Source organism: Hyla sarda, chromosome 1 (assembly GCF_029499605.1).
Source record: "Hyla sarda isolate aHylSar1 chromosome 1, aHylSar1.hap1, whole genome shotgun sequence".
NCBI lineage: Eukaryota > Metazoa > Chordata > Amphibia > Anura > Hylidae > Hyla > Hyla sarda.
The window spans coordinates 418,472,111-418,488,296 of record NC_079189.1 but is presented as its reverse complement, the minus strand read 5'-3'; the positions used below and the strand labels follow the sequence as shown (position 1 = coordinate 418,488,296).

Sequence of the window (16,186 nt, the reverse complement as noted above, 5' to 3'; positions counted from 1 at the left end):
CAGATTTTTATTTTATTTTTGTAAAACACCAGCCAGTGAGTACTGTTGCTTGGATTTTCACAGTATGTAGGCCCTTGACAGATTAACATGTAAAAAATGGTACACTTATTAGATGTACATATGCGGTATGCAGTGATGAGGGCAGACAAATGCTCTACAATGAGCCTGTCACGATTCGGCTTCCAGGTAGTGGATCCTCTGTGTCAGCGAGGGATTGGCGTGGACCGTGCTAGTGGACCGGTTCTAAGTGGCTACTGGTATTCACCAGAGCCCGCCGCAAAGCGGGATGGTCTTGCTGCGGCAGTAGCAACCAGGTCGTATCCACTAGCAACGGCTCTACCTCGCTGACTGCTGAGAAGGCGTGGGACAGAAGGACTAGGCAGAGGCAAGGTCAGACGTAGCAGAAGGTCGGGGGCAGGCGGCAAGGTTCGTAGTCAGGATGGGTAGCAGAAGTTCAGGTACACAGGCTTTGGACACACTAAACGCTTTCACTGGCACAAGGCAACAAGATCCGGCAAGGGAGTGCATGGGAGGAGGTCAGATAAAGGCAGGGAGCAGGTGGAAGCCAATTAAGCTAATTGGGCCAGGCACCAATCATTGGTGCACTGGCCCTTTAAGTCTCAGAGAGCTGGCGCGCGCGCGCCCTAGAGAGCGGAGCCGCGCGCGCCAGCACATGACAGCAGGGGACCGGGACGGGTAAGTGACCTGGGATGCGACTCGCGAGCGGGCGCGTCCCGCTGTGCGAATCGCATCCCCAACGGCCAAGACAGTGCAGCGCTCCCGGTCAGCGGGACTGACCGGGGCGCTGCAGGGAGAAAGGCGCCGTGAGCGCTCCGGGGAGGAGCGGGGACCCGGAGCGCTAGGCGTAACAGAGCCTAAAAACTCTGTAATTTTTATAAAACACCAGCGGGTGAGTACTATTGTCTGGACTTTCACAGTATGTAGGCCCTTGACAGATTAACAGGTACAAAATGGTACACTAATTAGATGTACATATGTGGTATGCGCGTATGAGGGCAAAAAAATGTCCAACAATACGCAGAATTTTATTTTATTTTTGTAAAACACCAGCCAGTGAGTACTGTTGCTTGGACTTTCACAGTATGTAGGCCCTTGACAGATTAACATGTAAACAATGGTACACTTATTAGATGTACGTATGCGGTATGCAGTGATGAGGGCAGACAAATGCTCTACAATGAGCCTAAAAACTCGCCCAACAATACGCAGAATTTTATTTAATTTTTATAAAACACCAGCGGGTGAGTACTATTGTCCGCACTTTCACAGTATGTAGGCCCTTGACAGATTAACAGGTACAAAATGGTACACTTATTAGATGTACGTATGTGGTATGCACGTATGAGGGCAACAAAATGGGCCACAATACTCAAAAAAACTCTATTTTTGTAAAACACCAGCCGGTGAGTACTGTTGCTGGGACTTTCACATTATGCCGGCCCTTGACAGATTAACATGTAAAAAATGGTACACTACTTAGATGTATATATGTGGTATGCACGTATGAGGGCAAAAAAATTTGCAACAATACGCAGAAAATCTCTGTATTTTTGTAAAACACCAGCCGGTGATTACTATTGCTTGGACTTTCACAGTCTGTAGGCCCTTGACAGATTAACAGGTACAAAATGGTACACTTATTAGATGTACATATGTGGTATGCACGTATGAGGGCAAAAAAATTTGCAACAATACGCAGAAAAACTCTGTATTTTTGTAAAACACCAGCCGGTGAGTACTATTGCTTGGACTTTCACAGTATGTAGGCCCTTGACAGATTAACAGTTACAAAATGGTACATTAATTAGACGTACGTATGCGGTATGCACTGATGAGGGCAGAAAAATGCGCAACAATGCGCCAAAAAACTCAGTATCTTTGTAAAACACCAGCAGGTGATTACTTTTGTCAGGACTTTCCCTGTATCTAGACTTGTTACAGATACAAAATAGTATACTGTTTTGATGTAGGTATGTGGTATGCACGTATGAGGGCAGACAAATGTACTACAGTCCGCTGAAAACATTTATTTTTGAACAGCAGCAGGACACAATAGTGCAGCACCACAAAAAAAAAAAAAGAAAAAACAGGGATTAAACCCTAAATTGCACTCTGTCACAGTGTGTTAAGAATGGTGTGCACTAGTTTTTATACAGTCTACACACAATTATAAGCAGCAGATGATTTCTGGAGGAAAAAAAAGCACAGAATTGCGCTGAAAAAATAAGGTGGTTCATAAAGTTCAGGCAGCTTGTTGATATGTATGAGGCAACGAAAAACTATCTGCCCCTCTCTGATGAAATGCTCAATAACGTGAATAGGAGGTTTATGTCGTAAGATTCTTCTCAGTTAGAACAACCAAAGCACTGTACTTCTGTCTGTCCACAATGCTGATGTAACTAGCAGTTGCCAGTGGTACGCTGTGGTATAAGCAATTCACACACCCGCATTCAGTCCTCTCTCTCTCTGAGTGCATGGATGAAATGAGCAGCAGCAAGATGGCTGCCGATTATATAGGGCTGTGACATCACAGGGGTCAATGAATGCTGATAGGCTACCATCTCGCATGTGATTCAGGGTCATCCCGCCTACCTCCCTTCCCGCCCTCCCATAATCCCCTGCTCCATGTACTCACATGTGGATCCACCATTTTAGGTCTCCTTTAGCTGAGAATGCTGTAAAAGGGAATTTAATGAAGTGATTCGCGTGACAGAATCGTGGCGATATTCGCATTCATTGTGAATCGAATATTTCATGAAATTCGTAACGAATTCGGGTTCGTCAGCTTCGATTCCCTCATCTCTAGTAAAGATGTGCAGGATAAAAAACACAGGTATTAGAACACGGGGAGAGACAGCGGTAGGTATTCCTTTAAATGTGTTAAAGGGGATCCAAAATGCCAAACCCCAGAGCATGATACCATTGATAACATCAAAGCCTCCTAATATTGGTTTTAAAGTATAACCCACATTTTTGTTTGAGTTTCATAGCACAATTTCTATGCTGGTAAAGATTTGTTCTTATCATGCTTACCTATAATTACTATTTGCATGTTATATGGACTCTACTAAATCACATGGACACTTACTACTCTCTTTATGTTTGACCTGATTTGTGGCTTATTTTTATTCTAGATTAAGCGAGCAAATGCTTAATAAGCTATTTCATTGTTAGTTTTGTTAATTATCAGTATAGATTTTCTCTTAATGTATAGAATGCCCATGTCTGTAAAATGATCTCATTAACTAGATATAGTAATGCCAGAAACTAACCATTTAAAGCATAACATAGCCTGACAAACATTTTTATGTATGCCTAACACACTTCCATGAGTGAAATCTCTGACTATAGGCATTTCTTTCCCTCCCTTTTTTGTTCTTTCTTTTTGTACCTGGCACATACAGTATTCAATGGATTTTACATTTATTAGTGAATTAATGTATTTTTACTCAGCTAAATCTATCTTAGAGCAAACATCTAACTGTGAAGTTTTGTGACTGTGAGATTTATCTATTAATAACTTGCAGTTGAAACTTAGTCAAGAAAGAAAGGTATCACATATTTATCATGCATAGGCTGATCTGGTGCGCACAGAATCATTCAGATCAGTAGAAACTCAATTCCAATGCCTCCTTTCTGCTTGCTTGGCATTAGGACCCCAGGGAAAATGTCCTTCAAGGAAGAAGAGTCCACAAAACTTTTATTTATTTAAACTGACACACAAAATGTGCTCATAACAAGGATTCCTCTCAAATGCTTGACTAGCAGCCCCAGGGCAAGCAGTTTTCATTTTACTCATGAACCTGACTTTTCAACTAATACTTTGAAATTAGTATAGTTATAACCCCCTGAATTACACATCCTTAATGAGGAAATACTATTTAAGTTGCATTTTCAAAATAAGAAAAACCTACAACCACTCCGCAGATAACTAATATCAAAGTGTAATGAAACATTATATTCGAATGGATCATGCAAATATATCTTTACTAAAGATGATTTAAAAAAAAAAACCCTGTCTGATTGGAAAAGATTAAAAACACCTTATTAGAAACAGGAAAATGTTGGACAGTGCAGGAGGCAGAGGCAAGAATAAATAAAAAATGAACATTTATCCAAGTTACTTAAAAAATATCATGCCAATTTCATGAAAGTCACTTAAAGTTCATTGCACTGTGAAAAACAACCAAGTAATGACTACCTACCACAAGCTACTCACACAGCAATTCATACATGCTTTGTCAGGGAATGCTAGACAAATAAAGGTATTTGTTTTAAAAAGGAATATAATAGGAAGAAATATATAATTATTAATATTAATTAATTTGCTGATTCATTTATCCCATAGTCTATACATCATACCCTGAACATTTTAATAGTAACTGTGCACTAATTGTGCAAAGAAAAAAAAAATTAAAATTTCAGTTTTTCTATCTTGCAAAAACTGTGTACACTGATCCCTTAAGTTTCAATATCGGTTTCAGGATAACTGAAAGGTGAAAGGTGAGGTGAAAATTTTGTTTCTTTATAAAAATAAATAGGAAACTAACTTGTGTGGAGGTGACGGTTGTGTTTCAAGGTCCTGTACAGTAAGTGCATCGTATCAAACAAATAAATAAAATGAAGCTTTAGGAGCTTTTTCTGAGACAGGTAAAGTGCAGTACAAAACAAGTAATACTACACTATACTGTACAGAGGTTTTACTAGACAGTCAATAACTGTATGTACTTCTGTAGTAAATGGTTTTCCCAGTGAAATGTACATGATAATTGGTTGGATATTCTAGCCATTCACACATGATGCATATCCAGAATGACAGTTTATCTGCTTGCAAAGAATGTAAAAATAAAAAAAAAGAGTATACACTATATTAGTAAGCTTAATATAGTATTTTTATTTAAGAACACCAGCTTGAACATTTACTAGGCATACTCAGATGTTTCCTGACATAAATGAAAATTGTGCATAAAGCAATGTGTCTGGCAGCTTGTTGGTAGGATTTCAATTTTTAATTATTAGATCCATTATATTTGAAGATCACAAGGCAGTCTTACTGCTTTCATGTAGATTTTGCTAAATGAATTGGGGTAAAACAAAACAGGTTTACATGTGACAATTCAATGTTAATTAAAGTAAAAATATATACAGCTTTTCCATCCCTTTCACTTCATTCACAGTGAACTATGCACTTAGTGCTGTGGATTTGGCACTGTGAAGGTGGGGAATCCACTTTGTTTTGTTCCCTCCTCCTATCCTTTTCTCTCCCCCCCCCCCCTCCCTGTCAGCAGCTTCAATAAATTCTCCCTTATACTTATTAAGCTGAAATCCTGCCTTGTTTATAGGAGAGGCAGCATGTTAGAGCAAAATTCCACACCTCTGGAAGACAAGCACCCCAAACATGAGGCAGTTCCATCTACCAATAATGCTTTACCACTTTCAATATCTCAGACTGATTCAAGAGATAGATGGAGCAAAAAGATGGACTTTCTACTCTCTGTCATTGGATTTGCAGTTGACTTAGGAAATGTGTGGAGATTCCCATATATCTGCTATCAGAATGGTGGAGGTAGGTTATAGATTTGCTATTTTAACTTAAATCGTTTTTGATTCCAGAGTACTATCAGTACTGCTTGCTTAGTTTCCTATAAACATTAAACTTGTAGTCATAGCTAATTTTAAGGTATTGAGATACTTTGTTTACTCTTTGTTTAATAAACACATATTTTTGGGAAACTGAATCACAGCCACATTTTAGCATCCATATTACAGCCCTAAGGGCCAGACTTCTAAGTTTAGTAGAACCATATTTCTGACAGTATGGGTCTTGTTGCCGCAATACAATTTTTGTTTTTGTTTTCGTGTGTACTAAATTAAAGTGTTGGTTTTTTTTCTACTATTGATTGTATTAATTTATGTATTTTATACAAAATATTATATACTTTAACATGATCTTAAGATGTGTCACAATTAACAGTACTTGTTATATTATTTGTAAACAACATCATAGCGGGTAAAATTCACCTCAGATTAGCAATTTTAAGATTCTAAGCAATCCAATCCTTAGACCCTTTGATAATGCAGCCAGGGGATTGGGGGGCTTTTTATTTTTTACTATATGGAGCTTTATGAGGGCTAATTATTACATGAAGCAATTTTCGTAGAAAAAGACCACTATAATCCAGGCGCTGCTTAATCCAAAAATGCAAGGATGCAGGGAGGTATTGTAAACCAGAAGCTTTTATTTGTATTACAGCATACAAGTTAAAAGAATCATGACGCGTTTCGGGGTCTATTGCCCCTTCCTCAGATGATCATCTGAGGAAGGGGCAATAGACCCCGAAACGTTTCATGATTCTTTTAACTTGTATGCTGTAATACAAATAAAAGATTCTGGTTTACAATACCTCCCTGCATCCTTGCATCTTTGGATTAAGCAGCGCCAGGATTATAGTGGTCTTTTTCTACGAAAATTGCTTCAGTTTCTATAGGAAGATACCTGTCTTCCTCTGACCATCAGGCTTGGCAGCTGATCCCTATCTCTTGATACCCCGGATGAGGGGTGATATGCGCAATTTCTCCATTTATAAGGTGAGCGGCCATCTTCACTAAAATCCTGGGTCTATTCACCCAGTAAGTGTAGTGGATTCCCCACCTGCCAAGGGTAATACACGAGGCGCTGCCTCCCGGTTGTCTTTTTTTGTCTCCAATTATTACATGAGACTTTTTTAATTGACTTAAAAAAAAAAATTATAGATGAAGTTAAGAAAAACAACAATTCTGGCATTTTTGTTATTTTCTTTATGTTTCATCTGGTTTCATCATCATTATATTATTATAGTGCAGACATATATATATATATATATATATATATATATATATATATGTATATATATGGATTTTTATTAGTGGTGGGGCTTTTATATATTTTTCCAACATTATTTTACACTTTTTATGTCCACATAGTGGACTGGTATGAGCAATTGTTTGCTTACACTGTTATAGTGCTAAGCAATTGCATAGCACTGAACAGTAAAATCGGTGCTCTGCTAGTACAGTCGGCCTGAGGCAGACTGTATTAGCAGAGCAGCTAGGGCTGTCAAAAAGGTTTTTAGAAGCCCTCCAGACACCATATTAAGTGATCGGGACCAAGGTGCACACACATCTATACAGCTTTGCTATTTATGAAGAATGTGCACCTCTTCGATAAATGTGGTGGAAGTTACATATGACGTAAGACTAAGCAAACGGGAAAAAATAACTTGATTTACACAGACAATGATAAATGCTGCGCTCTGTCTTTCATGCGTCTACCAATCAAGTACCAACCTTTGTTTTAAGTATCTATGCAGCTATGAGTCTAGGGCCATTGGTAAATCAGACTTTGCTGATATGTATTCCCCCCCCCCCCCACAGTCTTTGTTTCTCTTATTATGTGTTAAGATACCACTTAAATGTTATGTTCAGAAGCATAACTTGAGGCCTTTGGGCCCCAAAGCCAATTCTGTAACAGCTACTCCCACTTACCCTCTGCTGTTTATAATACTGGTGCCTTTCTATATTTTAAACAGACCCTTATGAGTCTTCATATGGCAGATACAATTGATATCTCTTTGCCACCTGTAAATATGCAAATTTTGTGTACATCTATATGCAGTATGATAAACAGAAAATATTCTTAGTAATAATTCAGTCGCAATATTTTATTTTTCCTTGTAATGATTACAACACTAAATTGTAATTTGAATGTAAAAATATATAATTTTTAATAAAGTGTTTTGTGTCCATATAAATGAAATGTTATCTTATGTGAATCATTGAGTTATACATTTTATGATCAAATAGCTTTATCAATGCTTACATAATGCTGCTGAAAAAGGTATTCAGATCTATCTACAAATCTCTATCATTTACATCTTGCAAGATAAAATACATAAGAGCAAATTAGATAAACCTTAAATAATAAGCGTTCACTGTACCAATTTAAGATCATTAACTTAATTAGAAGTTTGTAATCAGAAGTCACGTAAAGATAGGGAATACTTCCAAAGGGAAGTAAAACATTCCATACAGTTTTTCTCACATCTTGTTAGGCTGTAGACTAATGTTAGACAAAGTATAACTATAAGTCCCATACGTATTAGATCTACACCACTAGAAACATACAAGAAATGTAGCATGTAGCAATCAATCATATACATTTTATTGAACACATATGCCAAAAGAGACATACATCTAAAAACAATAAAATTACTAAAAAAGTTAAAGGGATAATGACAAATGCAACTGATAGAACCAATTAACACATGGGGACAAGCACATAGTATAGTGCAAAAAGACCATAGTGGTTACAATATGTAAACAATAAGAAAAGGGGCATACATATTGGTTACATAGTGTAACCACTATGGTCTTTTTTGCACTTTCTCTGTCTGAGCTCTCAGATTGTGTGCTATGTGCAAGCCCCCTTGTGTTAGTTGGTTCCACCAGTTGCATTTGTTATTATCTTTTTCACTTTTTAGTAATTTTATTGCTTTTAGATGTAAGTCTCTTTTTGCATATGTGTTCAATAAAAATTATATGATTGATCGCTACACGCTTGTTTCTGCATTTCTTGTATGTAGACTAATGTTTACAATCTTTTTATAGTCTGCCATTGGACACAAGATGCAGTAAAACTACAGGGAGTTTAAATTCCCTGAAAGGTTGCACTGAGGATTATTCATTTAACCACAATAGTTAAGTATTAAAAAATACATCAGAACCATTTAACACAGGGAACCACTACTTATAGATCTGTGAGACAGTATTTGTCACATGCTAGAGTGCTGGAGTAGCTTATTCACCCTATATTTTTAACCAACCCCAAACATCTGACCACTCCTCTTTATTGGGGTCTAGAACTCTGTTCTATTCAGCCATTCTGCATTAGTTGATCTTTGAAGCATAAAACAACAGCCAGTAGCAAACAGATTTGTGAAATTTCCATCTTTATTATAATTAAAATTATATATTTGCCAACTGTCTCCCAATATTCTGAATTAATGCACTAATACTGATATATGTGCAAGTAGCTTTATTAAAATTAGATGATTTCAGTAATAAAAGGTATGCAACACAGACGCAAGATAAATATGTGCACAATCCATTGTAGTCTGTGTATGATATATTCTATGTGTTCTACTAGATACCATTTGCTACTCCATGCAACCTATTACATATTCATGTACATATTCAAAGGATGAGGGTTCACAGCTGGGGAGTTAATTGTCAAGCTCAGAAAAAAAACAACTGTACACTTTTTATCTAACACTACTTAAAGGAGGACTCCCCCCCTAGACCCCTAGACATCTTATCCCCTATCCTAGGGGATAAGATGTCTGGTTGTGGAAGTCCCACCGCTGGGGACCCCCGGGATTTTGGCTGCGGCACCCCGCTGTCAACACTGCACAGAGCAAACTCGCTTTGTGCATAATGACCGGCGATACAGGGGCTAAAGCATGACGTCATGGCTCTGCCCCATCGTGACGTACTCCTTTAAGGAAAAGCCTGGCATATGTAAGTGCTGTCCATGGTGCTGTTCTAGCACTTGCTATAGAATTGTCCTAAGCAAAAGAAAAATCCAGGTTTTATAGTAATTAAAATTATGGGCAAGTGTGTTATTACATGTCCTTTAATAATGTTACATATAAGTATACACTACAGTCAAACATATAATAATTTATACTAAAATATTTTAGATGAGTGAGCTGAGTGAATTAGCCAGTTGGACAATTAAGTCCTTTGGCTGACTTATATAACCGACTAAATAATTCTTAATCATTTCCATAATGTGAGGATATGCTGTACTCTAAGTCTATTACTATAACAACATTTTTAAAAATGTAATACACATATCGGAATTATGTTACAATACTTATTGGGCCTATTTTTGCAATGTTAACTATGTGGATCACTTCCAGAATGGCCCATTATTTATTGTGGTTAATAGAAATATATAACCTATCCCAAATAATTCTTAACATAAAGTAAGACCAAGAAATCCTCTCATTACTTAGAATTATCTCATTACTTAGACTTATGTTTAAAGAGGCACTGTATTATGAAAAACTTTTTATATTTTGTAGTGTAGTGCTACTGATAAAATTACTTTTTTTAAGCTATACATTTATTTAAAAAAAATTACATTTTACTAAAAATAAAAAATGGAAATATCCACCACTAGGGGTCATCTATCTTTATGCAGACAGACTACTCAGTATTTTGCCGCATACACCATGTTCAAAATTATTATGCAAATTATATTTTTCTCATTTACCTAAGTAATTGATGTAAATAACAGTCAACATATTTCTCATGTTATCAACTATTAAGAGTACAATTCAAATTTTATTGAACAAACCTCCTAATGATAACAGTATTTTTTTAAACATAAAAAACTTACAATGCACTGTTCCAAATTATTACGCACAGTAAGTTTCAAAACACTTTATAGGTTGTAAAGAACTGAAAATTGTCATTTGTTGTGTTTGCAGCATATTTAGTGAAATCAAAAGTTGTTTCAATCAAACTTTTAACAACATTTAAACTTTTTAAACATTTTAACAGGTTACGCTACATTTTAACATAGGACCCCTTATTTGATAGCAGCTTCAAAAGTCTTGTATCCATTGAACTTGTGGGTTTTTAGACAGTTTATGCTTGAATTTGTTTGCAAGATGTCAGAATAGCATCTCAGAGCTGCTGTTTGGATGTAATCTGCCTCCCACCCTCATAGATCTTTTGCTTGAGGATACTCCAAAGGTTCTCAATAGGATTGAGGTCAGGGGAAGATGGAGGGCACACCATGTATTTCTCTCCTTTTATCCCCATAGTAGTCATTGATGCAGAGGTTTTCTTTGCAGCATGAGATGGTGCATTGTCATGCATGAAGATAATTTTATTATTTATTAAAGAGGCCAGCAGCTCTCTTCCCATGATTCCAGCTAGAGATGAGCGAACATCGATTCGGCAAATTTTTCAAAAAAATTTGTTTCGATCCGAATTTGTTTGCGTCAAATCTATATTAAAAACAGCCTTTTCTGGCCTACAGAGAGCCTCAATAGTGGTATAGAACACTTTTCTGTGTTCTAACACTCATATGGAGTGTGCTGGGGTAGTGAAATAATACTGTTATTCAGAATAACATGTAAATTACCGGCATTGCTTTTAGAATCACTGCCGCAGAGTGGCACAATGACAGAGCCTGGAGGTGGCATCAGTATGAGGAGACCATATAGTGGCTGAATGACACAGCATGGAGGTTTTTGCAGCATGAGGAGACCATATAGTGGCTGAATGACACAGCGTGGAGGTGTTGGCAACATGAGGAGACCATATAGGGGCTGAATGACACAGCTTGGATGAGGCTGAAGCATGAGGAGACCATATAGTGGCTGAATGACTCAGTGTGGAGGTGTTGGCAGCATGAGTAGACCATATAGTGGCTGAATGACACAGCATGGAGGTGTTGGCAGCATGAGGAGACCATATAGTGGCTGAATGACACAGCTTGGATGAGACTGAAGCATGAGGAGACCATATAGTGGCTGAATGACACATTATGGAGGTGTTGGCAGTATGAGTAGACCATATAGTGACTGAATGACACAGCGTGGAAGTGTTGGCAGCATGAGGAAACAATATAGTGGCTGAATGACACAGCATGGAGGTGTTGGCAGCATGAAGAGACCATATAGTGGCTGAATGACACAGCTTGGATGAGGCTGAAGCATGAGGAGACCATATAGTTGGCTGAATGACACAGCGTGGAGGTGTTGGCAGCATGAGGAGACCATATAGTGGCTGAATGAAACAGCGTGGAGGTGTTGGCAGCATAAGGAGGCCATATAGTGGTGGAATGACACAGCATGGAGGTGTTGGCAGCATGAGAAGACCATATAGTGGCTGAATGACACAGCGTGGAGGTGTTGGTAGCATGAGGAGACCATATAGTGGCTGAATGACACAGCGTGGAGGTGTTGGCAGCATGAGGAGGCCATATAGTGGTGGAATGGCACAGCCAGGAGTTGGCAGCAGCATGAGTAGACACTAGGCCTTCAGAAATTTTAACCAAAGATTTTGGATAGCTAGTCCCACCTACCATAACAAAAAAAAATTCCCATACCCAGGCCCAGCAGCGGTATCAATAAACCATATATTGCCTGAATGACTCAGCCTGGAGTTGGCTGAAGCATGAGTGCACACCAAGGCTTCACAATCCCCAAGAAAAAACGCAAGAATTTTTTAAATTTTAAATGAAGATTTTGGAAGGCTAGTGCTACCTACCATAACAAAATTTTTATTCCCAGGCCCAGCAGCAGTATCAGTAAACCATATATTGCCCGAATTACACAGCCTGTAGTTGGCTGAAGCATGAGGAAACCATTGAAATGTATGATTTTTTTATTTAAATTTAAGATTTTGAAATTTAAATGAATGATTTTGAAATTGAACTTTTAACTCCCAAGTTTTAGTGTCCCGGACCCAGGTGTGTGGGTACAAAGGGCCAAATCTAACAAGCCCCCACAGGGCTCATGTAGCCGGGAGATGTAGGTGCAACGTCTCCATTGCCCTGTTCAGTCATTGTTTCTAACACTTTTCGCCAAGGCAAACCATGTGAAGAACAGCATGACACCTCCGTGCCCTGCACACATGGTATGCTGAAGGGCCACTGAGACTTGTCCGGGCAGTGAAGGCTGAGGACAAGGGGAAGGTTGAGGAGGCGGAGTCGCACACTGTCACAGGACCAACGGGCTGACAGAGTGGAGCGGAAGCAGCATGAGTACACAAGAGGGGTTCACAACCCCTAAAATTAAAAGGTGAATGTTGAAATCTCTATTGAAGATGCATGTTAGGTAGTGCTAAACATCCAAAAATGTAAGGCCCAAGCCCAGAAGCATCAGTAAGCCATGTAGTTCCTGAAAGACACAGTCAGGATAAGGCATCAGCAATACACAAGAGGATTTCATAACCCCTAAGATTGAAAGATCAATGTTGAAATCTCAATTAAGCATGCATGTCAGCTAGTGCAAAACATCCAAATATTTAAGGCCCAAGCCCTGAAGCATCAGTAAGCCAAGTAGTTCCTGAAAGACACAGGATTAGTCAGGAGCACCCATCAGCAGTACCCAAGAGGGTTTCATAACCCCTTACATTGAAAGATCAATGTTGAAATTTCTATTAAGCATGTATTTAGCTAATGCTAAACATCCAAAAATGAAAGGGCCAATCCCAGAAGCATCATTAAGCCAAGTAGTTCCTGAAACACACAGTCAGGAGCAGGCATCAGCAGTACACCAAAGGGTTTCATAACCCCTTACATTGAAATATCAAAGTTGAAATCCGGCGCTTAGACATCTTATCCCCTATCCAAATCTGCTGGGGACTCCCGTGATCTTGCACGCAGCACCCCAGTTAAAATCAGTCCCCGGAGCATGTTGGCTCCGAGTCTGATTACCGGCAACTACGGGGCTGTCACGCCCTCTCAATAGGCTTGCATTGAGGGGCGGAGTGTGACGTCACACAGGGGTGGAGGCGTGACGTCACACGCCGCCGGCCCCGTGGTCGCCGGTAATCAGACCCGGAGCGAACATGCTCCAGGGACTGATTTTAACTGGGGTGCTGCGTGCAAGATCACGGGGGTCCCCAGCGGCGGGACCCCGCGATCAGGCGTCATATCCCCTATCCTTTGGATAGGGGATAAGATGTCTAAGCGCCAGGGTACCCCTTTAAGCATGTATTTAGTTCTTGTTAAACATCCAAAAATTGAAGGCCCAAGCCCAGAAGCATCAATAAGCCAAGTAGTTAATGAAACACACAGTCAGGAGCAGGCATCAGAGAACATATTTGGAGTTAATATCCCAGTCCCAGTAGCATCAGAAAACTATACAGAATACAGACTATTGGCTGAATGAAAAAGCCTGGAGGTGGGGAAAGCATAAGGAGCCCATGTAGTGTCTAATGGTACAGCCTGAAGGTGGCTGAAGCATGAGGAGACCATTGAAATACAAGAATTTTAAATAGAAATCTAAGATTTTGAAACTGAAATTGAGGATTTTGAAATGGAACTTTTAACTCCCAAGTTTTAGTGGCCCGGGCCCCGGCATGTGGGTACAAAGGACCTAATCTAACAAGGAGTCCCATGTCACATGTCAGCACAATGACAGAGCCTGGAGGTGGCATCAGTAGGAGGGGACCATATAGTGTCGGAATGGCACAGCCTGGAGTTGGCTGAAGCATGAGGAGACCCCAGGGCTTCACAAAAATTGGTGCAGAATACCAGAAAACCACCTGACATTCAAAATAATAAAATGATAGATACGTTCTCTGAAGAAAAAGATCCTTCATTAGAGGACAATATGAGTATTGTGTGTTCCAGTGACATTAGCTCATGAGAGGAACAGCAAAACATGATACAACTTAATTCTGCAACTGAAGAACCACAACAAAGAATGGACAACTTAAAGCCTACTAGAACTGAGGAACTTCAAAATGGTAAATCTACCACCTGGGATAGTCAGTGGTCAGTATCCACAGTTCCCTGTTTCTGCTAGTCCTTGGCAATATTCCTTTTATTACTGGTCTGGTATCAACATGGCAATAATGCTGGGAGCGTATATATTGCCTGAATGACACAGCCTGGAGTTGGCAGAAGCATAAGGAGACAAAATAGTGGCTGAATGAAACAGCTTGGAGGTGGCAGCAGCAGCATCAGGAGTCCTAAAAGTGACCCGCTGACAGAGTGGTGCGGTGGTTGGCAATACCAGTACCCGATGATGAAGGTGGCTGGAATGTTTGTAACTGGGGAGCAGTGGCTTAAATCTGTTTGGCACTATCCATATTTGTGCAGTGTTGGTGTAGCACCATGGTCAATCTACTCTGATGTACCTGGCATTGCTGGGTGGAAATCCTGGCTGATCCATGCCTGATTCATCTTCACAAAGGTCAGTCTCTCCACATTTTTCGTGGACAGACGAGTTCTCCTTGGGGTGACTATAGCCCCCGCCGCACTAAACACACGCTCTGATGCCACACTACTGGCAGGGCAGGACAGCTTTTCCAGGGCAAATTCTGCAAGTTGCGGCCACAAATTAAGTTTGGCTGCCCAGAATTCCAGCGGATCTTCCAGGTGTGTTGGCATGGGCATGTCAAGGCTATGCCACCACCTGCTGGTTCAGGTCCTGCTCCATGTCTACCTGCTGCTGATGAGTAGCTTCACTATGCAGGTGACTCCCTCTCAGTGGGCGTAAAAAAGGCACCCATTTTGTGCCGGTAGCGAGGGTCCAAAAAGGTGGAGACCCAGAAGTCATCCTGCTGCCATTGTGACAATTCAGCTGTCACTACGCAAGCAAGTGAGCATGCATTGTGCCATTTGCGCAAGTGACTCGGAGGGACTCCCTGCCTCCATCTCCACTGCATACTGCCACGGTGTGTCTGGGCCCTCTGTCTCGCCTTCCTCATAACCTTCTAGCTCCTCTAGTTCATCATGTTCCTCCTCTCCTGTCAGATGACTAGAAACACCGCCCATCTCATCAAACCTAAACTGTGCTCCCCTGTGCCCCTCATCCTCCTCCTGCTCCACTTCAGCCCCCACAGGGATCATGTGGCCGTGAGATGTAGGCGCAACGCCTCCATTGCCCTGACCAGCCATCGTTTCCAACACTTGTTGTAAGAAATGAAGCAGTGGAATGATGTCATTCATCCCGTAATCCTGGCGATTTACTTATAAAGTGGCTTCCTCAAAGGGCTTGAGCAAACGGCAGGTGTCACGTATGAGCTGCCACTGGTTCACATTGAAGTTACACACGAGATTACCCCTATCCGCTTCGATCATCAAGAAATCTGTGATGGCTTTTCTCTGTTCATACAGTTGGTCCAACATATGCAGGGTGGGATTCCAACATGTGGCAACATCACAAATCAGACTATGTTGGGGGATACCGTTCTGAAGCTGCAGCTCAAGGAGGGTGTGCTTTGCACTCTATGAAGTGAATACAAAGTTTCCTTCACATTCTTAGGATGTCTCGCAAATGGGGGGAACACTTCAGGAACTGCTTCACAACCAGATTTAACATGTGTGCCATGCAGGGCGCATGGGTCACCCTTCCTCATCGCAGCGTGGCAACGA

At 40.3% G+C, this 16,186-nt stretch overlaps 1 protein-coding gene across 6 annotated transcripts in view; it reads left to right on the top strand.

Moving 5' to 3' along the window:
* LOC130281585 (sodium-dependent serotonin transporter-like) overlaps nt 1-16,186 on the top strand; it is a 526,811-nt gene that overhangs the window by 168,765 nt on the left and 341,860 nt on the right. For all 6 annotated transcript variants that reach the window (XM_056528987.1, XM_056528978.1, XM_056529008.1 and 3 more), the window contains one exon: nt 5,364-5,587. In XM_056528987.1, coding sequence (XP_056384962.1) covers nt 5,374-5,587 — 214 coding nt within the window. In that variant the 5' untranslated portion in view covers nt 5,364-5,373. The remainder of the gene's footprint in view (nt 1-5,363; nt 5,588-16,186) is intronic.